Below are 27,851 nucleotides of genomic sequence, written 5' to 3'. Positions count from 1 at the left end.
ATTTATCAAACAACTTAAGTCATAAATAAAACTTAAGTCAGTTAAAAAAACTTAGTTTTCTTGTTTTTTTACTTAAGTTTAGTGGAAAAACTTAAGTCATATTTATCAAAAGACTTAGACTTAAGTTTTGTCATTTTTTGACTTAACTATTAAGACTCACCTTGCTAGGCTTAAATCATGTATGTTTGACTTAAGTCATGTAAAATGGCTGCCAGACGCAATTCAAGAATATTTAATGAGAGAAGAGATATACTACATTCATTAGATGACAATGAACTGATACAGCGGTACAGATTTGATAGGAACAGTATTGTTTATATCTGTGATATCCTTGAACAGGAGTTGAGTCCTATAACACAGCGGAGTTGTGCCGTGTCCTGCGTTACGAAGGTGCTTGTCACTTTGCGTTATCTTGCCACTGGCAAGTTTCAAATATGTAACGGTGATGACCATGGTCTGAGCCAACCCACTATATCTCGGGTGATTTTCCAAACGCTTGACTCCCTCACAAGTCACCGTATCCTTCGTAGATTTGTTACCTTTCCTGTACAACCCCAAGAAATAAGACGCCACCAACAGCGCTTCTATCAGACTGCCAATTTCCCGGGTATTGTTGGGGTAATTGATGGCACCCACATTCAAATTCAGGCCCCATCAGTCAATGAGAAAGAATTTGTCAACAGGCATAATTACCATAGTGTAAATACACAAATAGTGTTTGACAGCGACGATCATATTATCGACATCGTTGCACGTTGGCCTGGCTCAACACACGACTCCCGCATTTTAACAACAAGTGGGTTATGTCGGATGTTCGAGGGGAACCGGCTACCAGTAAGTTGTCATCTGCTTGGAGACAGTGGCTACCCTTGTCGGAGATGGATCCTAACACCATTTTTGCGTCCTCTCCAAGGACCACAGACAAACTACAACAGGTAATATTACTTCGTTCAGTTCACTACGAGCACTCAGCAATAGAGTGACTTCCCCTGGTTAGGTAGAATACTATCTCAAACCTAAAAACGGAATGGAAGAGTTACACATATTTGCTGTAAAGTATTATTCAGGCATCATTCCGTTTAATTCCTACTTAAGTGTCGTAAAATTATGTAAGTAGCAAATCAGGTAAAAACATATGTATGATTATGTATTCATCAGTAAGAAATAATAATCATTTTATCTCACTTCTCTTTTATGTATGAAAACATACTAGTATGAAGCATTGATTCTATGAAATATAACCACACACATAACAAGAAACAGCAATATTAAGGGGTTTGCAATATGTTGTCATTATAATGACCAATGGATTGAAAATGTTAGTTTCTATCACTGAGAACATAGCAAAATGTGTTCTTCTTTTTCTTATACTCCCAATTTAAATTTTATATGATTATCTGCTAATAATGATTATTCATTGCAATTGTCAGATCACATAAGAAAACAAGGAGTTGTGTGGAGAGGGGAATTGGGCAGCTGAAACGTCGGTTTCATGTTTTACATGGGGAAATCAGACTTTCTCCACAGAAGGCGTGCAAGGTATAGAAATTAGAAAATGTTTTCATTTCTTTTTATTCAATTTCAGTAAAAAATGGAGAGTCTTCATAGACTTACACTTTAATGGAATTATTTCTTTTTCACATTATTATTGTCAGGACTAGATATACTGTAGGTTGATAAATAAACAAACACAATACGGTGAACATTAATTTTTTATTCAATGAAGACAGTAACATTTCATCAATATGACATTAAACTCACTCACTCACTGTCATGTGTTATTGTAAAAAAAGTCAACACAATTTCATAATCTGTATCTGTATTGATGTTCAATATTCATTTTCTTTTGACTTATTTTATATCTAGCTTAAGGGAAAAAAAAAATTAGGCAAATATATCTGAGATCAAACAGTACATAGGATAACATATTTGAAATACAGACCATACATTTCACTCTTTGTCAAATTCAACACATTCTAGAAATATTTGTCATTAAGATTAAGGCCACATCAGTTCATGAAAGGGTATTGAATAGGCTTTTTTAACATTTTTCTAGGTAATAACTGCCTGTGCAGTGCTGCATAACATCAGCAAAGACAGGAATGTGCCTATGCCAGTTGTACATGGAAACAGCCAATCCGGACAGCTAAGGGCACAGATGCAAGGTCTATCAGCCATTGCACCTGCAGCAACAGGGTTGAGATATCGGGAACAGTTTGCAATCACCTACTTTCCATGTAAGTTATTTCCTGCTACTATTATTTGGCACTCTAAGTATGCACTTAGTATTAATTTAAATTTTCCTAAGGGACAGCCCATTTGATATTCGGGGGTGGGTGGGAAAAATACATTGTTGCAAGGTGTTTTTCTAAAAACAATTAGCTCATATTTTTAAATAATGCGATATCTGTGTCTGTAGCTGAAAAACTATCTAATCTTGAAACAAAATATAATACTAGCCCCTACCCCCAAGCAAATATCAAATGGTCGGTCCCCACTTGCGTGACATGAGCTTTACAGTCTATTCTTCTACTTTGTAAATTTTCTTTGTTAGATACTCTTTTCTTAATTTTAAACATTCAATTTCTAATACAAGTTTTTCTTTGTTTAATGCTTCCATAGAAGTCTGATTCTGGCACTGGCAAGTCCTCTCTGGCACGTGGAACACATTGGCCATGTCCTCAACTTCACCGCTGAAAGAAATATATATACATTATTTGTGTATTCGGAGCCTTGTGTTTTGTTTTTAAACAGAGACTTGTCAATAATTGCAAATTGACTGCCTGTGGCAGACACATTGGGAAAGAACTTTAAAGAAGTATACTTTAAATTTTGATTTCATAAATATATTTTGGGGAGTATGTAACAAAGCTGACAAACATGAAATACTAAGTGATGCAATAATGTTAGTACAATATCAACATCAACATTTATGTCATTTGTACCTCTCTCTTGATGTCATGACATCAAGCAGTTGTAGGGCCGTCGAATCACAGGAGTTGGATATTCCTGTCAAAGACATGTTGTCCCTCCCTATGGCCTCTACAACTGCATCTGTGACAGGACTTACAGGGATGGGAGGTGGACCGCCTCCTGTAAGTGCAAGAAGCAGTATAGGTTATAGTGTGAATGGTGTTATAGTATTTAGAAACATATTATCACAAAACCAACACAATATAGAGACAAGTACTCTTTTGACCTTCAAACATTGAGATAGGTTTGTGTTGGTATAATTATACTCTTAATATACAGCAACAAGTTACAATGTAGGTCTTAATAATAACTGTGAAGGAATGACAATATCCTTTTTCCACTTTCACATTAACTATATCATTTTAGGTCACCTTTTTTATCAAAACTATTTAATAACTAAACTAATGTATCCATAAGTATGTTTACCAGTGGCAATGGTTTGCTGCCTGAAATTAGAAAAGGCTTTCTTTGACTGGCTCTTCAGGTTTTTCCATTTCTTTTCAACCTCCTCCTTGGTCCTCCTGTGCATTAAGCTTGCATTGAGGGTGTCTGTAATCATCTGCAATATAAACATAACAACTCAAATGAAAAACACATCAAATTACATTAATAATTTTTGTTAGTATTAAATCATGCTATATGCACACTGTACATTGTACACAGTTTTAAGACTTAATTTCTGTCCTTGTGGTATTTACACTCAAATTGATTTCTGAAATAAAGTACTCATTGAAAAGAGATATCTTTATTTTTAAACATGAGACCAATTATTCATGATGTTTTAAGCCTTTTAATAGTTTTTATGTCCATTGAAATATAAAAATTTAAGTGAATTATGTATCGTGATACATAGTGTATCATGAACTGAGTATTGCGATATTGATCATATTTTGTATCCAAAGCCCAGTTTTAGCAAAGCTGTTTAGACCCAAAATTATATGGGACTGTGTTACTAAGAAAATAATATTATTCATATTTCAGTATATTGTCATATATGTTTTACATTAATATTGTAAACAAGAGTATATGTGCATTACATAATATAACATTTCATCAAGTTCATAATATGACTATGCAGCACTAGATCGAGGTTGTATGAGATCCATCACAATATATTTATTACTAATTAATGCATAGGAACACATTGATTGGTCTTGATATGGAAATGACATTTTGACCCTGTAATAAGTTATTGTTAAATTAGTTAAACTAACTTAATTGTATGCTTTTGACATGAAAGTGATAGTAATGTAACTTTAGGATACTAACATGAGGCCTAGGACTAATGCAAATGCCCCAAAAGGAGTACAAAATGACATAGATCTAGGCTACTGGTTTGGGTTCAAAATCACCGAAAATTTTGGGTAAAAATTGTTAGGGGTACAGACAATAGGCCTACCCCGATGAAGATACAAACCACAGTGCAACTTGAGAAAGACGAAAATAATTGTTTGGGTCTCAGTGTCTAAATATGACCAAAATATATCATTCCCGTGGTACCTGGACTTACGAAGTGTGATGATGGAAGGTTGGAAAACGTCTTGGTTATTATTCGACCACATGCATTCTTGGATACGCATTACGGTCTTGTCTGCTACATATGTATGTAAAATCAATGATGTAAGCGGCTAAACATCTCAAAACCCATAAAAAAAACACTCACTGCCGCGGAACTTTTACCACGTACCTGCCAAGCCTCCTGTCGCTTCAAGGAGGTGATGCCGGGGCCAAACTTTCCTTCAAGCACCACCTTGTTTGATGCCACCAGCTCTGCTAGTAGTAACGATTCTTCTTTGGTAAAGTTTGGCCGTCTCTTTTTCGCGTCTTCGGTCATGGCGTGGGCCTATCTTGGAGCTCGCAGCGGTGTTTATTATCGTCTGCGCTGTCCGGGAATTCCCCGATGACGTTTTTCTCTCTCTTAGTGAAAAGAGTTCCACTGGTAGGCTAAAAATAGCTGGGATAGTCCTTAGTGATCACGTGTTTGCATTCGGTGAAATCGACTTAGTTTCTCACGGCAGACTTAGCTAAGTTTTTTACTTAGACGCTTCGTGAATACCAACTTAAGTTTTTGACTTGGCTAAGTAATTTTTCAGAAACTTAAGGTTTTTTTAAAGCCAAAACTAAGTTGTTTGATAAATACGGCCCCAGGGCTCCATATCCCTCTACATCCTCCACATCCCAGGGCTCCACATCCCAGGGCTCCATATCCCTCTACATCCTCCACATCCCAGGCCCCCACATCCCAGGCCCCCACATCCCAGGGCCCACATCCCAGGGCTCCATATCCCTCTACATCCCCCACATCCCAGGGCTCCATATCCCTCTACATCCTCCACAACCCAGGGCTCCACATCCCAGGCCCCCACATCCCAGGGCTCCATATCCCTCTACATCCTCCACATCCCAGGCCCCCACATCCCAGGGCTCCATATCCCTCCACATCCCAGGGCTCCATATCCCTCCATATCCCTCCACATCCCAGGCCCCCACATCCCTCCACATCCTCCACATCCCAGGGCTCCATATCCCTCCACATCCCAGGCCCCCACATCCCTCCACATCCCAGGCCCCCACATCCCAGGGCTCCATATCCCTCCACATCCCAGGCCCCCACATCCCAGGGCTTCACATCCCAGGGCTGCATATCCCTCCATATCCCTCCACATCCCATGCCCCCACATCCCTCCACATCCCCCACATCCCGGGCCCCAACATCCCAGGCCCCCACATCCCAGGCCCCCACATCCCAGGGCTCCACATCCCTCCACATCCTCCACATCCCAGGGCTCCACACCCGAGGATAGTTATAGCGCTATAATTGACTTTTGACATGGGGTCCTGGTGATACAGGTTATTATTTAAGAGGGGTCACCTATGTTATAAAAGTATGACATTTCATTACCAGTCTACACTTCCTTACATTTCTGTCAGATCCTGTCCTGCCTGCCCTGGATGTGCCGTCTGCTGTGTTTGGCACAAAGATGGCAACAGATGACACTGCAGACTTTCACATGTCAACTCGCCTTACACTGGAACTGGTTTAACAACAAAACACTGGCAACCCTCACTAGTCTGGGATCCACCAGGTAAATAGATGTTCAAGATTAAAACTGAGGTGCCATCTATGGTCTTGAATCCACCAGGTATATAGGTGTTTAAGATTAACACTGAGCTGTCATCACTGGTCTTGGATCCACCAGGTATATAGGTGTTTAAGATTAACACTGAGGTGTCATCTATGGTCTTGGATCCACCAGGTATATAGGTGTTTAAGATTAACACTGAGCTGTCATCTATGGTCTTGGATCCACCAGGTATATAGGTGTTCTAGATTATCACTGAGGTGTTTTCTTTGGTCTAAATTGACATCAGAATTGACAATACTCTCTGGAAAAATAAGATTGAAAGGGTCCTTGATTAGGATCCTTCAACTTACACAATTTGCATTGATCATTCAAAAGGTCAAAATAACATGCAGATAAATGTCTGTTTCAGCTCATCTTCCAAGCTTCAATCAGCTGTTACTCAGCTCCAGCGAACTCTAGGACAAGACAATATGTCCGCCAAACAGTTTGAGAGATTCTGGAATGACTTTGGTCACCCCGCTGCTATGATGTCAGAATGTGAAGCAATGTTGACGCGAAGGCTACAGGCATTGGTGAACCTCGTGAGCATGTATGAGGAGGCGCCCTCTGGTGTTGTACTCAACAAGGTCAAGGCCATGGTTCACAGTGGCTACCTAGTTCGGAAGCAAATACTAGAACTCTCAGGGTTGATTAGAAATATAGAAACAACAACAGGTTTGTTTAAAGATTTGATGAGTTATGGAATAGATATGACAAGAGATTGGCATTATCATCACACCAGACTGAAAGTCGTGGTGCACTGTCTGTCCCCTTGTCGTTAACGTTTACATTTTTACGATCTCTTAAAATACAAGGCCACCATGCAGCCATAATGAAAATGTCATTTTTGTTTACTACACAGCTATTTATGCATATATCATTATGAAATTTAATATGCAGTAAGTATGTAGTATGTAGAATAACATCTTGTATGTATCTTGTAGGGTATTCAACATTGGGGGGGGGCATGGGTGGCCTAATCTTCTAAGGCGCCACAATTCGCTCTGCAGAGTTGCGTCCCTTGATTGTGGTTTCGATTCCCGGTTCACTCAGATTATGTGTCTAGGTTTGTCAGCACCTTCCCCGTGCTCGTGGGTTTCACAGAAGTGATAAACGTCCGAGACCTGCATCAGTTCAGGCTTTCCTCCCACATTAAGCTGACACGCTGCGATATCACTGGAATACTGTGAAAAGTGGCGTTAAACACAACTCACTTACTCACTATTCAACATTGGATTGCGACTGCCAATCTGATAGCTAGATTCTGTAACACATATTGATAATCTCTGTTTCGCTGTGCACTGATACCGGTGTATGCACCTATACAAAACGTGGGCAAGAGAGCATAGAGCAAACTCTATTCCCTAAGTTCAAGGCAATTTGAAATGTGTAATGAAGAAAATGAAAGAAAGAATTGAGTTTCACATAATAGGTATATATTTGATCTATTTCTAGAGAACATTGAAGACCTGTTTGAGAAGGTGAGGACTTGTCTTGGGTGCCACAATCTGCATCTGACCTCGGACACAGACATGTGGACATCGGACAATGTCCCGCCGGCCCCTGAGACCACTGCTGAGCCGACACTGCCGTTTGGCTTTGTAGAGTTGTGGCCCTTGTTTGAACACCTGAATGTGATGTCTCACCTGAGTTTGCTACCAGGTGTGCCAGCTGACTCATCTCACCTGTCTCACCTTCAGGACTATTGTCTTCACTACACACCTGACACTTTGATGCACCTGGAGCTGATGAAGAAAACACAGGTGAGATGGGAAATTGCTGAGGAACATGGCTAATGAGTACCGTGGTGGGACGGGTCAGGGCTCATGCTGTCGACCACTGGGTCACCGGGCTCAGACTCCGTAAATTATTTGCCTCCATGACACATACTACTCAAAAGATGTTAAGGAACACCTGATTCTTTCATATGACCATAGTTAATCTGACATGTTATAACAGATAAACCATAATCATTTGAAAGAATCAGGTGTTCTTTAACTTCTTTTGAGTAGTATAGTTTAAAGTTTGCTTATCATGGCAATGCTGATTGTCATTCGTAAAATGCTTAAATTTTGTGATTGGATGAAGATGAGAAGTATCTTTGAAAATTCAATGCTTTTATTAAGTTGTCATAAAATTAAGAATAAGAGATAACTTTCACATTGTATGTTTTCTGTTCTTTGTCAGGAACAAGATGCAGGCCGAGATGTGACGTTCTCCAAGAGTATCCTGAATATGCTGTGGAGGAGCACAGCTTCCAGGAACTGTCGCCAGTGGTTACAGTGGAATAAAACAAAGGACGATCAAGCAGAAACAGAAACAGAACTTTCACTGGTAAGCCTCATTGGACAATATATTTCAGTACCATTTCAACTTTCTTTTCATAATTTATGACTCAAATAATTTGAGATGACATCCTTTAATCTTATCTTTTCAGGGTCCAGGAATGTTCCAGACATCGGCTGTGTCTTATTTTGCATTCAGTCTGTTGTCACGTGACCACAGCTGCCAGAGTGAGGCTGAGTGTCTGCCTGTAGATGTCCCCCTGAAACACTTCGACTATCAGCTGAGAGTGTTGGAGTTGATCCGGCAACATGTGTGGAGTCATGCTTCTATCTTAGCCTGTCCAGAGAGGAGTGTCAAGTAAGTACAGATTGTGGAGACTCGGAACTTGTGTCCTAAATTTGGAGTTGATTGTGTCCATGTAACAAATGTTGCATGATGTGTTCCCTGATTTGGACTGCTCCCTTGTGCCTATTATATGTGGAACAGTGTCAAAACTAGTTTCAACAACAGATACATTGTCCAGAGTCAGCTTGTATGAGGGCTGGGATGAGTCCAAATTTACTACCCGGGTACCCACACCCTTATTACCCGACCCTACCCGGGTACCCACACCCTTATTTCCTTACCCTACCCGGGTACCCACACCCTTATTACCCGACCCTACCAGGGTACCAACGCCCTTATTTCCTTACCCTACCCGGGTACCCACACCCTTATTACCCGACCCTACCCAGGTACCCACGCCCTTATTACCCGACCCTACCCGGGGACCCACACCCTTATTACCCGACCCTACCCGGGCACCCACACCCTTATTACCCGACCCTACCCGGGCACCCACACCCTTATTACCCGACCCTACTCGGGCACCCACACCCTTATTACCCGACCCTACCCGGGCACCCATACCCTTATTACCTGACCCTACCCAGGTACCTCCTGTAGGTCTCAACAGATGGTTACAAAATGTCCGATTGTGAATAGCTTACCGTGTCCCTTGGAAATATGTATTTAGATACACGCGTAAAATGATCTGGTCATCCATGCACTGAAGTTGACTGAAGTTTTATCTTTATTCAAACATATAAAAGTCTGAAGGAATTGGTGCACAGTCAGAAAGAACTGCGAACATTAGTGGCTTGTAGTGTACTCATGGAGTTCCAGATACTTTTAGAGGGGCACGGGCGGCCCAGTCGTCTAAGGCGCCGCGATTCCCTGTGCAGAGTTGAGTCCCTTGGGCACGCCAGAAATCTATGATAGTGAGTTCGAATCCCGGTTTGCCCCAATTATGTTTCTAGGTTTGTCAGCACCATACCCGTGCTTGTAGGTTTCACCGAAGTGGTAAACGTCTGAGACCTGCATCACTTTGGGCTTTCCTCCCACATTAAGCTGACACGCCGCGATATAACTGAAATACTGTTAAAAGTGGCGTTAAACCCAAGTCACTCACTCACTCAGGTGAGCAATATTCCATTTTTGTCATTAAACAATATAACCACAGGTCTGGGTAGTCCTGTGGGTACCCGGGTCCTACTCAGTACCCACCCAACCCGAGTACCCGTGTTACCCATCCCAGACCTAGTTTGTATGTATGCATTCATTTCAGAAACCAAACAAGTAAATACTTGTTCAGAAGCTTCATCCATCTCTTGGACTCCATCAAATCGCTACTGACACCAGCTGACAGAGTCCAGTATGCAGCAGTTTTTGATGAGCTGCAGTCATCAGTGAAGCAGACGGCGCTGACGTCTGCTGTGATCAGACGGGCACACAGCTGCCTCCAGTGCGTGACCGACTCCATAGACCCGGCAGCTGTGCCCGTCCTCCACAGAAGCTGTGAGATCCTGCATGACCTGACCCAGGATGATGGTGGGGACAGTCTCAGCAACATCGGGCGGGGTCTGGTGTATGTGGGGCTGTCGCATATGGTCCTGTTGGCTCCCAGAGGACCTGTTGATCCAGTAGAGAAGCAGGCAGTGAAGCTTGAGCATCTTCAAGATGAGGTACATGCCTGCACTAGATCTGTTTGAAGAATTAACATGTGATGTACTTCCTAAATGTTTTTTTATGTCAAAAACGAAAATAGGTGCATGAAAATCTTAAGAGAACAGAAATTAAACTGTTTAATTGTCAGGAATATCCAAGATGGATTTCCAAGTTGTATTATCATGTGAAAATTTGTTGTATTCCTATGGTACTTTTGAATCAGTGGAAAATAACTGCTATGCTTGTCATGTCACACAGACAAAGTTTTGGTGCATATTGGAACTATTTTGGAACTAAAATATTTAGAAGACTTACATTGGATATAGCTTCCTTTGTTCATTTTCTGGACTGTATATTTTAGTTTCTGTGTACATGTGACCCAGTGATTAAGAAGCTGCAAGCCTCGTTCAGAGTTACCTCCCTTAGTCCCACCAAGATTTCCGGATGATGGGTTCAAATCTCAGATTAACCCTGATTATGTTTTTTGGTTTACCTGTACCATATCTGGGTTTCACAATGTTTTAATGGTATCACTTTGAGCTTTCCCCCACATTACGCTGACATGTCGTGATATTGTTGAAATGTCAGAGCTGTGTAATGCTGATTATCTCCTGATTGGTCCTCTCCCTGCAGTTGAGTGATGTTGAGGCAGAGCTGGAGGCAGTAGAGCTGCAGCTGCAGTTGTTGACGGGGCGGGGTCTGGCGGAGTCTATTTGCCCCCACCCGCGGGTGCGCTTCTTGCTGCAGAGACAACAGACGCTCACCCAGAAGGTCACCGACTTGCAGAAGAGGAAGGTGTATAGACCCCAGGAGTCACAGGTGGGTTTGATGTGTGTCTGCTCTCAACACCTCATCTTTATGGGCAACTGAACGATGGATTTCATCATTGATACAGATAATGCCAAAACGTTTTTATTAGACCTTGGGATAGAGGCGATTAAGCTGACTAGTATTGTTGCCACTTGGTATCAGTTTATGTTCCTAGGACCTCATATTTGTCACAAAAGCCAACTAAATTTGGGACTGGGTGGATCCTGATGGTGTCAGATCTAACTGATTCAGGGTGGTGCCAATAGAGCCTAGGCAAGGATCATTGTTATCAACAACAGATTTTTCGCACTAAATTCTGTCATGATTGTCATGAAGGGTACATTGTGTACGTGAGTCAGTCGTCCTTATTGGTATTGCAGTTCCATTTGTTAGTACAAGACATCACCAGCTTCCTCCAGAGCGTGGGGTCCACCGATCATGTGACAGACCTACTCAGCAAGCTCCTCTCAGCCAATCAGATGCTGCAGGACCAACTCCGAGGTGACATCACAGCGACCAGCTGTGTCCGGGAGGAGAGAGTGTGGCAGACGACACTCCACAGGTTCCTGCAGAGGCTAGAGCAGGAATACCCATGCTACAAGGATCTGTTGGAGCCCTTCACACTGGCCATGCTTCAGGTAGGGACAGTCCGTTGGGCAGACTTGGACAACCATCTTCAGTTTCATGTTGAAGAATTTCTGTGTGTAATGAGTAAATATTGAACATTCTTGCAACATCACACTATGTCATAGGATTATGAAAGAGTATTTTCCCCCAACTGCAGCAATATATGAAGTAAGGTATTCAACGAAATAAGCGCCCAGGGTGCTCCCAAAATTAGAAATAGGGATCCTTATTAGAATAAAATTTTGATGATAAATAAACAGAGTTGAAAGATCATGAATTTTGTGGTTTATGCTGACAGCCTGAAATGATACAAAAGAAAAGTCTGTGCGTATAAAACATGATAGATTTTAATTGCCCATAATTAAGGGTGCATATAACACACAAGTGCGTATGATGTTTGTTTCAAGCTCTCAGACACCTCAATCTAAAGACATGTTCCTTGGGAGTTGTCTCTTCTTCACATGTTATGTTCCCGTGAAAATCTGGGTTAGAATAGATCTTCATCAACCCATGCTTGCCGTAAAAGGTGACAGTGTTTGTCGTAAGAGGCAACTAATGGGATCGGGTGGTCACACACGCTTACTTGGTTGATACATATCATTGTATTCCAATTGCGTGGATCGATGCTCCTGATGTTAATCATCGATTATTTACAGACCACCTTCATATTGCTGGAATATTGCTGAGTGTGGCATTAAGCAACAAACAAACAAACAAACAAACATCATAAGTTATGACACTCCTCCTTTTCTTCCAGGTGTCCCTAGGGATGAGAATGATTGCACAAGAGGTGGATCTGTTGGCACAAAAAGTTAAGGTATGTGGCCCATTACTGCTTGACTTATTGTCAAAGAGATATGACTTGTATATATAGAAATATATGGCTTTATGTCAAGAGAAACATGATTCTATTTTTGTTTCATTGCAGTTTGAAAGTTTGAGCACCCCAGAGCAGACCGTCATTTGTCTGAGTAGATTCCCAGCTATCCACCCTCAATCTCCCAGCATGCTCCAGATGGCTGAGATGCTGGTAGCAGACGTCACATGGCGAGCAGTCGGCCGATTCACCCAGCAGAGGGACACAGACACAGCAACTGTCCAGGAGAAAGAAATATGTTCCAAGTAAGTTTGAGACACATTTGTGTGCCTGTCTCACCTTTGCTTATGCTAGACCACAACACTGACCCTGATTTCTGTCCTACAGGCTTCTGAAAGATGCTGTCTTGTTGGTCAAGACCCACTGTCTGATGTCTGGTGAACTCTCACCTCAGTTGACCTTCACCTTGTCTCGATTGTTTGAGCTGTTTGTGAGGGCGTGGCAGGAGCAGGAGGAGGCGAGGCGGAGGAAGGAGGAGGAGAAACAGGCGTTGTACCGCTACAAGTCCCAGACGCACGGAGACGACCGCAGCGACGAGCAGAAGGAGGAGGAAGACTTCCGTGCAAGCTTTCCGTCCTTTGAGAAGGTGAGATCAATTCCTTCCCTCATCTCCTCTCTTAGGGGCGGTGGGGTAGCCGAGTTGTTAGAGTGTTCACTCGTCACGCCAAAGGTTAGGTTTGGTTCCCGACATAGGTATAATGTGTGAAACTTATTTCTGGTGTCCCCTCCACGATAGTATAATAATATGTGCATTTATGATGGGCCAAATGTCATTCACCAATCGGTTGCTCATAACGCTATTCAGATAGTGATGGAATATTGCTAAAAGTGGCATGAAGCCATCTTCTTCGTCTTATCTTTATCTGTCTTATCTTTATCTGTCTTACACTTAATTGTTGGAGTTAAGACTTTGGAGGGATTCCTCACAGGAAGACCTCAATTCTTTCCTGTGTGTGTGCTGGAGTGGTCTCATTTCTCTAGCACTTGGGTTGTGTTGTCACTCTATAGTCTAGCAAATTTTCATTATTCGTATTCATAATTATCAGATTATATCTATATATTGTATCCATTGACTGATTGCTACAAAAGTATGCGTCCAGTGTAACAGAAGTGTCACTTTCAGGCATTCACCTCTGTTGTAATTATGTGCAGGATTTCGAAGACGTAATTGGGCTGAAGAGCCTGGAAGGAACGGGTGATGATCAAGAGGAGATAACCCATGATGATGTCTCACCAGGAGTGGACAGAATTAGTCCAAGCGAGATGTCCCTCATTCTCGACTGCCATCGGAAGATATTCACCACCCTGACCAGCACCGAGTGGATCAGAAGACCAGAGCTCCCGCAGGTGTTGCCCCAGGACCATGTCCTACCTGCGCTAACGAGGTATTCGGTGGCAGCACAGCTGGGCAAGATGGGATGGAATGCCCTAGGTTGGTTCTTTTCATTGACTTTGATGCATGAAGTGTAAGGTGTCTTCACATACTGGAATGATGTGCTCCAACAGGCCCCCATCTTCCCGAGATAACTGTCTATAAAAGTCCTGTTTCCACCCTTGCCGAACCATGCTGGAACTTCATGGCTCGATCGTAGCCCCACCAGTGGCTATTATGAGTTATGTCCCTTCTATGTCCCTCCTATTGATCAATTAGATTCTACCTCTCAAATGACATGCATTTGCTTCAAACAAAATGACGGTGCCTAATCAACACGATCTGATCAATAATCAAGATCTATGTTGAAATAAGGCGGGGCTAAGTACATCAAATCATCAGATCACCTTGATTAAAAACATGAAAAGATTCGTACAAATATCTGTCCTTCTCTGTGGGAAAAATTCCCAACTTGTGTCATTGTGTCCAGTTCATCAGTCCTTGCTTCCAGACAGCACAGTAGACGTGGAGAGTCTTGGCGGCCACCTGTTGGTGTGTGGGGCGGTCCAGACGTCTGTCCGCGTAGGTCAGTCTGCAGATGGTGAGACGCACAACCCACTTCTGCCTAAGGAATCTCCAGTCTACAACATCTACACAGACTCCAATGTGGCGGAGGTGATCCAGTGTAGACCAGTTCTGACCCGATTTTCAGCCCGTGTATCGGAGTTACAGCAGGAATGGCCCGACCATCCCACCCTGAAAGTAGTAAGTAAATCTCAATATTCCTGGTAATATTACCCACACAAGGTAGGTCAGTGGTCATTGAAAAAAGATACAACCATTATGTATAAAACAATATCATAAAAGACAAAGGACTGATTATTCTCAGTACTTGCACAAATAATGTCCACGTATAAGCACATTGTTAGAAATAGGAATTTCTTTTCTTTTGAATGGTATTTAGAAGTGATACACATAAGGAAGGGAATTTATGGATGGGAACTTCTTTATTATGAGGAACTCAACGTTCCAGAGTATATGCTTACTCCTTCATCAGGTGAATTTCTTTCCCAGTCTTGATGGTGAGTGCAGCACAAATACTAAACAAAATAAGTTAGGGATCATGAATATTTTGGGGGATATTTTTGTGAAAATGTTGTGCTCAGAATTAACTACCAAACAATATCCCACAAAATATTTATGATCCCTAACTTATTTTCTTCAGTATAGTTATTCAGTATTACCCTACTGGGACTGTTGTCATGACAGTACCCGTGAAGATCCGGGGTAGAATAGGTCTTCAGCAACCAATGCTTGCCGTAAAAGGCAACTATGCTTGTCGTAAAAGGCGACTAACGGGATCGGGTGGTTTGGCTCGCTGACTTGATTGATGCATGTCATTGATCCCAATTGCCTGGATCAATGATCATGATATCAATCACTGGATTGTATGGTCCAGACTCGATTATTTACAGACAGCCGTCATAACGCTGGAATATTGCTGATTGCGGTGTTAAACAACAAACCAACCAACAACCAACCAACCCTATTGGTAACTTGCATGTTTAATGGTGGTGTTGTGTTGTTCAGCTGCAGACGATCGTGGACCGGGTGCTGTCCTTCCCCGTAACCTGCCCCGTCATGAAGTTTCTCACCGGCCTCGAGCTGCTGCTGGAGAAGTCCCAGGACTGGGAGGCAAATGCTGCTGCACATGTCTCCATGGCAACACAACTAGCAGACGTCACCACTATGATAATACAGTGGAGGAAGCTGGAACTTAGGTGGGTGAAACGATCTCATATTACCCAGGTGAAACTGTTACGTGCTATTGAACATCTTAAGTCTGAGTAACACATCAAGATTTGTGTTAGAATAGCTCTTCAGCAACCCATGCTTGTCGTAAGAGACGTCTAAGGTTATTGTAAGAGTCGACTAATGTGATCGGGTGGTCAGGCTTGCTGACTTGGTTGATGCATATCCCAATTATCATCATATCCCAATTATGTAGACTGATGCTCATGATGTCAATCACTTGATTGTCTAGTCCAGACTTGATTAATTCTTTAGACGCAGTCATATGGCTGGAATATTGCTGAGTGCAGTGTAAACATCAAACAAAGCAACAAACAAACTTAAGTCTAAGTGAGATGGGTACAGAAAATTCAGTAACAGCTGTGACTCTTACATAATTACCAGTTATCTCACATGTATGTAAAATCACAGTATGGCATGTATTATGATTACAGCAGTCAACAGGTATGAATGTTTTTGTCAATAGTGTTTGTTCATAGTACATTTATCAGTACATTGATCAGTACAATATTTCATCCCAACATTATTCCACTACAGTTGCTGGAATCGCTCACTTGACACACAGATAGAGAACGTGCGGAGCAAGGCCTCACAATGGTGGTTCTACATCTATCAACTGATTGGCTCATTCTTGTCACCACAGCAACAGGATGATGTAAGAGGATTCATATCTAAATATTATGGATTGTAGTGTCAAACAACATCCCCTTCTTCCAACACCCTCTTATCCCCAATAGCCTCTTACCCCCACCAGCCTCTTACCCCCGACACCCTCTTACCCCCGACACCCTCTTACCCCCGACACCCTCTTACCCCCGACACCCTCTTACCCCCGACACCCTCTTACCCCTGACACCCTCTTACCCCTGACACCCTCTTACCCCTGACACCCTCTTACCCCTGACATCCTCTTACCCCTGACACCCTCTTACCCCCAACACCCTCTTACCCCTGACACCCTCTTACCCCCGACACCCTCTTACCCCTGACACCCTCTTACCCCCGACACCCTCTTACCCCTGACACCCTCTTACCCCCAACACCCTCTTACCCCTGACACCCTCTTACCCCTGACATCCTCTTACCCCTGACACCCTCTTACCCCTGACACCCTCTTACCCCTGACACCCTCTTACCCCTGACACCCTCTTACCCCTGACATCCTCTTACCCCTGACACCCTCTTACCCCTGACACCCTCTTACCCCTGACACCCTCTTACCCCTGACACCCTCTTACCCCTGACACCCTCTTACCCCTGACACCCTCTTACCCCTGACACCCTCTTACCCCTGACATCCTCTTACCCCTGACACCCTCTTACCCCCGACACCCTCTTACCCCCGACACCCTCTTACCCCCGACACCCTCTTACCCCCACCAGCCTCTTACCCCTGACACCCTCTTACCCCCGACACCCTCTTACCCCCGACACCCTCTTACCCCCACCAGCCTCTTACCCCCGACACCCTCTTACCCTGACACCCTCTTACCCCTGACACCCTCTTACCCCCACCAGCCTCTTACCCCTGACACCCTCTTACCCCCGACACCCTCTTACCCCTGACACCCTCTTACCCCCGACACCCTCTTACCCCCACCAGCCTCTTACCCCTGACACCCTCTTACCCCCGACACCCTCTTACCCCTGACACCCTCTTACCCCCGACACCCTCTTACCCCCGACACCCTCTTACCCCTGACACACTCTTACCCCTGACACCCTCTTACCCCCGACACCCTCTTACCCCCGACACCCTCTTACCCCCGACACCCTCTTACCCCCGACACCCTCTTACCCCCGACACCCTCTTACCCCCGACACCCTCTTACCCCCAACACCCTCTTACCCCTGACAACCTCTTACCCCTGACACCCTCTTACCCCCGACACCCTCTTACCCCCACCAGCCTCTTACCCCTGACACCCTCTTACCCCCGACACCCTCTTACCCCTGACACCCTCTTACCCCCAACACCCTCTTACCCCTGACACCCTCTTACCCCTGACACCCTCTTACCCCCGACACCCTCTTACCCTGACACCCTCTTACCCCTGACACCCTCTTACCCTGACACCCTCTTACCCCCGACACCCTCTTAGCCCGACACCCTCTTACCCCTGACAACCTCTTACCCCCGACACCCTCTTACCCCTGACACCCTCTTACCCCCGACACCCTCTTACCCCTGACACCCTCTTACCCCTGACAACCTCTTACCCCCGACACCCTCTTACCCCTGACACCCTCTTACCCTGACACCCTCTTACCCCCGACACCCTCTTAGCCCGACACCCTCTTACCCCTGACACCCTCTTACCCCTGACACCCTCTTACCCCCGACACCCTCTTACCCCCGACACCCTCTTACCCCTGACACCCTCTTAGCCCTGACACCCTCGTTTCCCCGACACTCTCTTCCCCCCAACACCCTCTTACCCCTGACAACCTCGTTTCCCCGACACCCTCTCCCCCCCAACACCCTCTTCCCCCCAACACCCTCTTACCCCTGACACCCTCTTACCCCTGACAACCTTGTTTCCCCGACACCCTCTCCCCCCCAACACCCTCTTACCCCCGACACCCTCTTACCCCCGACACCTTCTTACCCCTGACACCCTCTTACCCCTGACACCCTCGTTTCCCCGACACCCTCCTCCCCCCAACACCCTCTTACCCCTGACACCCTCTTACCCCTGACAACCTCGTTTCCCCACCACCCTCTCCCCCAAAACAGCCTCTTCCACCCCACACCCTCTTACCCCCGACACCCTCTTACCCCTGACACCCTCTTACCCCCACCAGCCTCTTACCCCCGACACCCTCTTACCCCTGACACCCTCTTACCCCCACCAGCCTCTTACCCCCACCAGCCTCTTACCCCCGACACCCTCTTACCCCTGACACCCTCTTACCCCCACCAGCCTCTTACCCCCGACACCCTCTTACCCCTGACACCCTCTTACCCCTGACATCCTCTTACCCCCGACACCCTCTTACCCCTGACACACTCTTACCCCCAACACCCTCTTACCCCTGACACCCTCTTACCCCTGACACACTCTTACCCCCACCAGCCTCTTACCCCCGACACCCTCTTACCCCTGACACCCTCTTACCCTGACACCCTCTTACCCCGACACCCTCTTACCCCTGACACCCTCTTACCTCCGACACCCTCTTACCCCCGACACCCTCTTACCCCCACCAGCCTCTTACCCCTGACACCCTCTTACCCCTGACACCCTCTTACCCCTGACACCCTCTTACCCCTGACACCCTCTTATCCCCGACACCCTCTTACCCCTGACACCCTCTTACCCCTGACACCCTCTTACCCCTGACACCCTCTTACCCCTGACACCCTCTTACCTCCGACACCCTCTTACCCCTCATACAGCCTCTAACTCACTCTTACTCTTCACCCAGATTCCAGAGCCCTCTGCTGAAGATATACTGAAATCTCTGGAACAGTTCTTGGAGACCTCCAGTCTGGGAGAGTTCCGCTGCCGTCTGGAGCTGGTGTACACGTTCCATTGTCAGTTGACTCACATGGACAAGTCGCCTAAACAAGGTACGTCAGTTGTGACAGAGTGCAGCCACAATGTGGAGTTAATGATTTTTCCATGATGTGACTGTACGAATATTCATGGCTGGAGCTGTCTGTCCTACCAGTCTTTTAGAGAGGATGTTATACAGTAAAATACGGTTATAAGGCACCACTAAGTTTAGTTTGTTATAACTGTAGTTTGTTATAAGCATATATATACAGCATATGGCCGGGACCAAAAGACAGTTCGATATAAGCATGTTCATTATAAACCTAGTTTACTGTACTTTTCTTGTTCTGAGGGAAGTTTTGTATACATTGTCACATGCTCAACAATATTATTTTGTTTTGAGCTCTTGTTGAGCCCTTGGATGTCCTTGTGCTTACAGGGCAGAGTAGTGTCCCTTTACCATGTCAGGATCCTCTGGGCCTTGGTATGAATCCCAGATTTATCCCAACTATTATCTTTAGTCTGCCAGCATCATACGTACCTATGTACGCGCTTGGGTTTTTGCCAACTTTGCAAATGTCTCTGTCACATAACTAACTAACTCACTCACTACACCATTGTGATCTTCCAGTCTCCACAACGTGAAGTTGTTAACGGTACATTGACACTGTTATTGTCTAGGCATCCAAGGTTTGTTCTATAATAAACACATTATCAGCTAATTGAGTATGAAGTGTCTCTCTTGACAAACTGGATATGTTTCAGACGTATTGTTGAATCTGCTGTGGAATGTGTACCAGTTCTACGGGCAGTTTCTGGACGGAGTGGAGGCAGACGTGACACGCCAGAGGGCGCCCATTGAGAGAGAGCTGAAGGTATAGCGGAGAGCTTGAGTCCTGTCTGTTCCATGTGGGTGACTCAGAAAAATCTTATGGTGACATGACCTGAGCACATGACTTAACTGATATACAATCTGTGGATTCACTTTGTGGATTGGGGCCCTGATATAAGTACTTGTGGGTCTTTTGTTTGTTGGGGGAACTTGTCTATGCCAAGGATTTGGTCTAATGTCAACGATGATCAGTACACATGGAACTGCAGGTTGTGTCAGACTTGGTTGTGTCGAACTAGGTTGTGTCAAACTTTGATGTGTTGAACTTTGTTGTTAAACCTTTTATATGTCAAACTTGGTTGTGTCGAACTAGGTTGTGTCGAACTAGGTTGTGTCAAACTTTGATGTGTTGAACTTTGTTGTTAAACCTTTGATATGTCAAACTTGGTTGTGTCGAACTATGATGTGTTGAACTTACAGTTGTCTTGAAGTAAAAGCATGGCTCCTGCGTGTTCCTTCTTTATTCATCATTTTCAGTTGTGTCGAACCTCGGATAACTCAAAGTATATACGTAGGTCCCTCCAACTTCGACACAACCGTGTTTGACTGTACCCGGACAAATATTGCCAGGGTAAATGTATCACGGAAAACTTTTGAAAGGAAAAACTGTTCAATAGGAATGAACCCCTTGAAGTAATGAGTCCAAAAGAAACAGTCTCACTCCAGGAACAGACACTGTGTCAGTCAGGTTCCAAGATGCAGTTGTTGTTACCTCAGGGAGACGCTCAGATCTGGATGTCTGATTTTGGGCACTCTCTTAATCCTGTTCATATTGTTGCAGGGCTTCGTGAAGATAGCACGGTGGAATGACATGAGCTACTGGGCCTTGAAGCAGACGACGGAGAAGACTCACAAGACTGTACACAAATACTCCAAGGCCTTTCAGGTACATATCAGGCAGCACAGGGGGATTGAAGAGCTTCATGATTTCTTCTTTAATTAAAGTTTTTTTCTTTGTCATGCTTAATTACACCAGTTAAACACTTTATAAGATTGAAGTATAAGAGGCCCAGTGCCACATGCTTGTAAACATGACTATTCTAGGTCTGGTAATTATGTATTCAAGCAATTATGGGGAATTATCTTCAATTTCAAACTAAATGTTCTGGGCATGCAAATTAGGAAAAAAATTATTTGGTTCAAAATTGGAATTTTTTAAAGGTTCTTGTTTTCCTAAATTCAAAGGTAAATTAAAATTGTCTTCAATGCAATAATGTTAATCTGAGCATTGAAGCCTTTTCCTCTCTATCGGTCCTGTTATTAGTGAAACACATTCACCCCACACATGTTAGTTATAAATAGATTATATAGGCAGAGATTTCTTATGATTACACAAGGGGTTTTGTCACTTTTATTTCATTATAGTTGTAGGCATGAATTGGGAGATGTTTGATTCCAATTTTGTCTGAAATTTGCTGCAGACTTTAGGACAAAGACTGGCCTCTAATCAGGATAATCTAATCTAGATAAAATTCCTGAATTAGCAGCAGTTAAATTACACATTTTGTTCATTGTTCTAGGATATTGGCATAAATTTGATCTTTCAAATGGAAAAATAGTAGTTATATTGTCACTGCCAAGTGTCGCAGTCTTTGGTAGTGAGTTTGCAATAAGTTATCCTGAAGTATTTGTTTGAAAAAGTATCCTGTTCTTCCTTTTGATCTTGATCATTTGCCTTGTCCAGACAATATTACAAAAACCAGTTCGAGACCTCCTGACAGAGAAGGGAGATAACTCAGACCTGGAAAGTGATCCACAAGTCAACTGTGGAGACAGACTACAGGAATACAGTCGTAAAGCTGCCAGCAAGATGCTTGTCAAACAGGTAGGCTTGACTTTGTGTGTAATGCCATCTTTTGTTAAGGACAGACTATTATGCTTCCAAACACTCCTAACATTTTTTTCGGAGTATATACTTACTTCATCAGGTGATGAAGGAGTAAGTATTTACCCCTAAAAGTTGTGTTCCGAGAGAGAGAGAGAGAGAGAGAGATTAAACCCCCTTTCACCTCATCTCACCTCACTGTTGTTTGGTTTTTCAGAACATGTGACATGTCCTCCATGTCTCTATGTCAAATAATATCATATTTATGTTCAGACATGAGGACACGTCTGTTTTTATACACACAATTTATTCACAACATAATCAGGTTGAGCATATTCACTGAGCAGGGGTTTGAGAGTCTAGACATGACAATGTAGTTTACTGATGTTCATTATTACATCTGCCCAGAAACATCAGCCTGACATGGCCACAGCTCCTGCATCAGCTGGCAGCCTGCAGTCCCGTCTGCCGTCCCTGACGACGCGGGTCCAGAAACACTGGAGGAGAACACTGTCCAACATGCGGTACACCCAGCTCACCACTGTCCTGGATGAGTTCACAGGGGAGATAATCGAGTCTGTACACGAGCTTCAGGCCGAGGAAGTCACGCCGGTCAGTGGAAACACCTCCCATAGAGGTTCTTGGACAGAATAGGTCCCCTGTCACCTACAGTTATGATAAGAGACTTACAACATATTTAAAATATGGAGGTTTATACTTACAGTGGGAGTCATGGCTTCATTGTGAGTCCTGATTGTATGAAATGTTGCTCAATCATTTAACCCCTTGTTTGTCCAGGGTCAGTGACCCTTTATAAAGTTAACAAGACCACTACTATTCTATAATATAAGATCTTACACGCTAAAAGATCAAAGGCGCCGACACTACTTTGTCTTCCGATAAGGGACACTATTTGAGTAACTTCATAATGCTATATGCAATAAACAAGAAGTTGTTATGCATAAAGTTGTACGTTTTCTTACTTTTTTCTTCCTTTCATAATGGGCTGACATGAAAAACCTTTTGAAAAGCACACTCACAGAGAGGCAAGCATCCTTGTGCTTTAACTATAATAGTTCAGGGCTAAACTTTACTACACATCACATGGGGGTTGAGGAAACTGTATGTCTTAAGTAATAAGCTATGAATGAGTGAATGGTAGATGATGTAAGTTCAGGTCTCTATATGTCAGGACATGTATTAACTCTTGTTGTTACCATGGTTACAGGGTCTTGACAAAGAGCACCAGAAGTCCGAAGCAAAGCTGATGAACCTCCGGAAGAGGAAGAGTCTGGCTGATTTGTTCCAGCATCTCACAACGGCAGGTGTGTAGCAGTTCTAGAGTACGACATCTTGGTGTGAACTTTGAGAATATGTTCTATGTGGTGTTGACTGACTTTGTGTCTGCTGTGTGAACTTTGAGAATATGTTCTATTGGGTGTTGACTGACTTTATTTCTCGTGTGCACTTTGAGAATATGTTCTATTGGGTGTTGACTGACTTTATTTCTCGTGTGCACTTTGAGAATATGTTGTGTTGACTGACTTTGTTTCTGCTGTGTACAGGATTGTCCTACAGGAAGGGGTTGACAATGGCAGAAGACACGGGAAAGGCGATGCTGGTGTCTCCCATTGATGTTGTTGCGGGTGTTGAGGAAGAGTCGACGTAAGTTATCATGTATGAAGTGGATGGGGGTCGGGGTGGGGGTTGGTTGTACATTCACTTGTCACACCTAAGGCCCCAGGTTCAATTCCCCACATGGGTACAACGTAAAGCCCATCCGTTTCTAGTGTTTCCCACAGGGATATTGCTGGAATATTGCTTGCTGAGAGCGGTGTTATACCGCATACTCGCATGCGTGCTTGTTCGGTAACTCACTCTCACTCACTCACTCTGGGTGGGGTCAGGACTATGCTGCATCAAAGGTTACCGGTTAACAATGATGAAGACATGTGACGGTTTGTCTGTGTGAAACCTAAATTCAGATATATTCAAAACATGATGGACTGGATAGAAGGCTAAATTGAATGATGGTGGATACAAGATGATATATGTCAGATGGTTGATACAAGATGATATATGTCAGATGGTTGATACAAGATGATATATGTCAGATGATTGATACAAGATGATATATGTCAGATGGTTGATACAAGATGATATATGTCAGATGGTTGATACAAGATGATATATGTCAGATGGTTGATACAAGATGATAAATGTCAGATGGTTGATACAAGATGATACATGTATATGTCAGATGGTTGATACAAGATGATACATGTATATGTCAGATGGTTGATACAAGATGATATATGTCAGATGTTTGATACAAGATGATATATGTCAGATGTTTGATACAAGATGATATATGTCAGATGTTTGATACAAGATGATATATGTCAGATGGTTGATACAAGATGATACATGTATATGTCAGATGGTTGATACAAGATGATACATGTATATGTCAGATGGTTGATACAAGATGATATATGTCAGATGGTTGATACAAGATGATATATGTCAGATGTTTGATACAAGATGATATATGTCAGATGGTTGATACAAGATGATATATGTCAGATGTTTGATACAAGATGATATATGTCAGATGGTTGATACAAGATGATATATGTCAGATGTTTGATACAAGATGATATATGTCAGATGGTTGATACAAGATGATAAATGTCAGATGGTGGATACAAGATGATAAATGTCAGATGGTTGATACAAGATGATATATGTCAGATGGTGGATACAAGATGATATATGTCAGATATTTGATACAAGATGATATATGTCAGATGGTTGATGTCAGATGGTTGATGTCTGAAGGTTGATACCTCATGGTTGGTGTATGATGAGTTGATGTTTCAGGGAGCTGTCTGGACTGTGGAGTGGCTGCCTCAAGTATTACTACCGCTGTGTGGCCAGGCGGGCCAGGCTGACAGCTGCTCTACACACACCTTCCAAGGTACACCTGGGATACTGGGAGATGCTATCTCACCTGCAGTTGTTATTTATTACAGGGGGCGGTGGGGAAGCCATTTCTAGGGACCCATTGCTGGAATATTGCTAAAAGCGGCATGAAACCATGCTCACTTACTCACTATTTGTGGCAGTCTGACCTTAACTTCATGTTACATGTCATCATACCCTGATGGACAATTCAAGGTGAGAACATCCCAAGCAACATTTGCGGGTCATAATAAGCAACTTAATTGATCGGTGGTCAGTATCGGTAACTTGGTTGATTGTGTGTCATAACCAAACTGTATGGATCGTTGCTTATCATATAAATCACTGGATTGTCTGGTCCAGACTTGATTGTCTACAGGCAGCTGTCATATAGCCGGAATATTGCTGAGTGCAGCATAGATCAACAAACAGACTAACAACTGATTTAGTTTTATTTCCTGTTTGTTCAACTGAAGCGATACAATGATAGTTTTTAACTGTGCACAATATATGAAAGAGTAATTTTTCCCAAAACCTGTTCCCAAGAATGGAAGGTACTCATTATGATCAAGAGCACACTGTACACAAGAAAATACAAGACAATAGGGTATTTACAGGCTGCTGGAATATTCCAGGAAAGACACCAGACCTGTTGAACAGAATAGGGAGCTGCTGTAGTTGTGACAGACAACTAGGACAGGGTGATGTTTGTTTCAGGAACTTGGTCTCGGTAACATCAGCCGATGTCGAGGGTTCGTGGAGCACCTGATGCACATTCTGACTGGGCAGCACCAGGAGTTGTCAGCCATCTTCAAGCAGTACCTCCAACTTAGGTGAGACACAGCATGGATGGCCGGCAGCTGCAATGTTTTATCTTCTTTGGAGCAGGAGGTAGTTCCTGAAAAATCACTGCCCAATTAAACTCAAGTTAAAATAGAATAATCTGCCCTAGTTAATTGATGCTTCAATTTGAATTAGAATAGATTACAATATCTGATCTATGGTGAAAAATATCGCAGACCAAATTGAGCAGGATTCGTTGTTACCTCGTTATTGCACATAGTCGCGAACCTGTCATAGAAGTAGGTCAAATATGTCTCTGTTTTCAGGAACCTGATGGCATCAGTGAGCAAGCTGCAGATCAAAGCCAGTCTTCCTCCACAGAAGAAAACCAGAGAATGGATAGTGAGTAACTGTAATGTTCTTACCATCTTCCTGAGGCAAGGGAGTTGACTGACTATAACAGTCCAGTTTCTTCCCTTGGCAATCTGTAAGTAATCTTAAGTAGTGCCCACCATATCAGAGTGAAAATGTGCAGGACATATTTTCTTGTCACAACAGCAGCAAAGAAGGATGTGTATCAATGCTAGTAACTATTATCGAAATAGTTTCATCGACATTTCAACTATGTTTGCTCAATCTCTGAAATCAAATTTAACTTGTTGTGTATGATTTGATAAGCGCCCACCCTTTGTCAATTTTCTAAGTGAACAGGGTCCTTATTATATGGTATACTTATATTGTAGAGTTGAGTATAACTACAGGAGGTTTGTGTGAGATGATATGTCCGACAGTGCTTCATGCTTGCTTTAAGACCTGATACAGTTGTGGAACATGCATGTCCTGGGCCTCCTTGCATTAAGTGAGCTTATTGCTACAACTGTTGTAACTCCAATACTCAAACACTGACTTATGATACTTGAATCACTAAGTGAGTATTGGGTAATGCTGGGTATAGCAATATTCCCATAAGATCACAGCAGGGACAACAGAAATGGTTTCACACATTGTACCCATATTGGGAGCAAACTGGACTTTTTGCACCAAGGTCACTTTGTGAAATGAGGAAATCCTGTAGATCATTGCTCATACTATCAACCACTGGTCCAGACTCTTGCAGGCTGTTATGATGGTTGTAATTACTCACTAGGACATTCACTCGGTGACCATGATGCATGAATATGATGGTCAGTGAATCTGTTTTTCTATATATTTTTTCAGGACAAACTGAAACATCTGTCTGTGCAGCTGTTGGAGGGTTTGAACCAGTACCTGGTGCTGTTGTACACATGCCCCCAGCAGGTGGACGGAGCCCGGCTGTACCCGTCCCCCTACCCTCCAGAAGAGTTGTCTCCCATGGCACTGCTCCACCAGGGGGATGAAGGGTGGACAAGCTGTGTGCAGACGGTCAGGGTAAGTTGGATCAATCAGTGCATGACATGATGATTTCCAGAGGAAACATTTGACTTTTTTCGTTCATATCTGATGTTTGATGCACTGAACGTATTGTCTTCATTTTGTGCAGGACATGTTGAAAGTGGCTGAGACAGAACAAGGCAAAGTGTTGGCGATAGGGCATGTTTGCTATCAGTGGTGAGTGTTTTTGTACATGAAGTGACGTGTACCGTCACTGTTATCTTCGGCCATGTTTTTCCTAAATGATAAAGTTCGATATTTTATGTCAATGTCCTGTAGGAATTTGAAAAATAAGTATTGATTATGCCTGAGGGAGGAGCACCCATGTACTGGGATCCTACGATTGTCGAATATTATTCAGATATCAAGCCTGCATCTTTTTGAACTGTCCTCTTACATCGAGCTGACACACTGTGATATATTAAGGGACCAGTCATATATAACAGTAAAGGGGGAGATAGAAGGTTTTTGATTCACTGAAAATAATGACCCTCTGCTAATGCTTGGCATATTTTTGGATAGCCCTCCCTGTGTCCTTGTGCATAACTTTCACCGACAGTCTGAGACAGATGGTTTCTGAATCCTCCAGCCCACACTCATGACCCC

The 27,851-nt window shown here is 43.5% G+C and overlaps 3 protein-coding genes across 4 annotated transcripts in view; 2 read left to right on the top strand and 1 right to left on the bottom strand.

Annotated features, from left to right (window-relative positions):
* LOC124140365 (midasin-like) overlaps positions 1-27,851 on the top strand; it is a 158,930-nt gene that overhangs the window by 109,437 nt on the left and 21,642 nt on the right. Inside the window, exons 51-77 of the mRNA XM_048384590.1 lie at positions 5,905-6,059; positions 6,469-6,773; positions 7,554-7,861; positions 8,286-8,432; positions 8,536-8,741; positions 9,991-10,387; positions 11,004-11,189; positions 11,561-11,818; positions 12,565-12,624; positions 12,736-12,929; positions 13,012-13,270; positions 13,837-14,116; positions 14,568-14,821; positions 15,647-15,837; positions 16,406-16,523; positions 19,298-19,442; positions 20,134-20,243; positions 21,042-21,146; positions 21,945-22,085; positions 22,494-22,697; positions 23,314-23,410; positions 23,651-23,750; positions 24,969-25,065; positions 25,767-25,882; positions 26,159-26,234; positions 27,051-27,242; positions 27,355-27,422. Coding sequence (XP_048240547.1) covers positions 5,905-6,059; positions 6,469-6,773; positions 7,554-7,861; positions 8,286-8,432; positions 8,536-8,741; positions 9,991-10,387; positions 11,004-11,189; positions 11,561-11,818; positions 12,565-12,624; positions 12,736-12,929; positions 13,012-13,270; positions 13,837-14,116; positions 14,568-14,821; positions 15,647-15,837; positions 16,406-16,523; positions 19,298-19,442; positions 20,134-20,243; positions 21,042-21,146; positions 21,945-22,085; positions 22,494-22,697; positions 23,314-23,410; positions 23,651-23,750; positions 24,969-25,065; positions 25,767-25,882; positions 26,159-26,234; positions 27,051-27,242; positions 27,355-27,422 — 4,769 coding nt within the window. The remainder of the gene's footprint in view (positions 1-5,904; positions 6,060-6,468; positions 6,774-7,553; positions 7,862-8,285; positions 8,433-8,535; positions 8,742-9,990; positions 10,388-11,003; positions 11,190-11,560; positions 11,819-12,564; positions 12,625-12,735; positions 12,930-13,011; positions 13,271-13,836; positions 14,117-14,567; positions 14,822-15,646; positions 15,838-16,405; positions 16,524-19,297; positions 19,443-20,133; positions 20,244-21,041; positions 21,147-21,944; positions 22,086-22,493; positions 22,698-23,313; positions 23,411-23,650; positions 23,751-24,968; positions 25,066-25,766; positions 25,883-26,158; positions 26,235-27,050; positions 27,243-27,354; positions 27,423-27,851) is intronic.
* On the top strand, positions 2-2,749 carry LOC124125913 (putative nuclease HARBI1). Of its 2 annotated transcripts, XM_046489306.2 has the most exons (4): positions 2-935; positions 1,431-1,539; positions 2,057-2,237; positions 2,623-2,749. In XM_046489306.2, coding segments are annotated over exons 1-4 (1,023 nt in total). In that variant the 5' UTR covers positions 2-204; the 3' UTR covers positions 2,625-2,749. The 2 variants fall into 2 exon arrangements, with proteins under 2 accessions (XP_046345262.2, XP_046345261.2); XM_046489305.2 differs by lacking the exon at positions 2,623-2,749 and having other exon boundaries at positions 2,057-2,411.
* LOC124125910 lies at positions 2,231-5,058 on the bottom strand. The gene is made up of 4 exons (XM_046489303.2): positions 4,661-5,058; positions 3,400-3,532; positions 2,946-3,093; positions 2,231-2,693 (listed from the first exon to the last, which is right to left on the bottom strand). The coding sequence occupies exons 1-4, from the start codon at positions 4,805-4,807 to the stop codon at positions 2,522-2,524; spliced, it is 600 nt and encodes a 199-aa protein (XP_046345259.1). The 5' UTR covers positions 4,808-5,058; the 3' UTR covers positions 2,231-2,521.

The sequence above is a fragment of the Haliotis rufescens genome, unplaced genomic scaffold, assembly GCF_023055435.1.
Source record: "Haliotis rufescens isolate VD_foot unplaced genomic scaffold, xgHalRufe1.0.p SCAF_5, whole genome shotgun sequence".
NCBI classification, from domain to species: Eukaryota; Metazoa; Mollusca; class Gastropoda; order Lepetellida; family Haliotidae; genus Haliotis; species Haliotis rufescens.
Note: the sequence above shows the minus strand (reverse complement) of the source record. Positions and strands in the feature narration are given on the sequence as shown.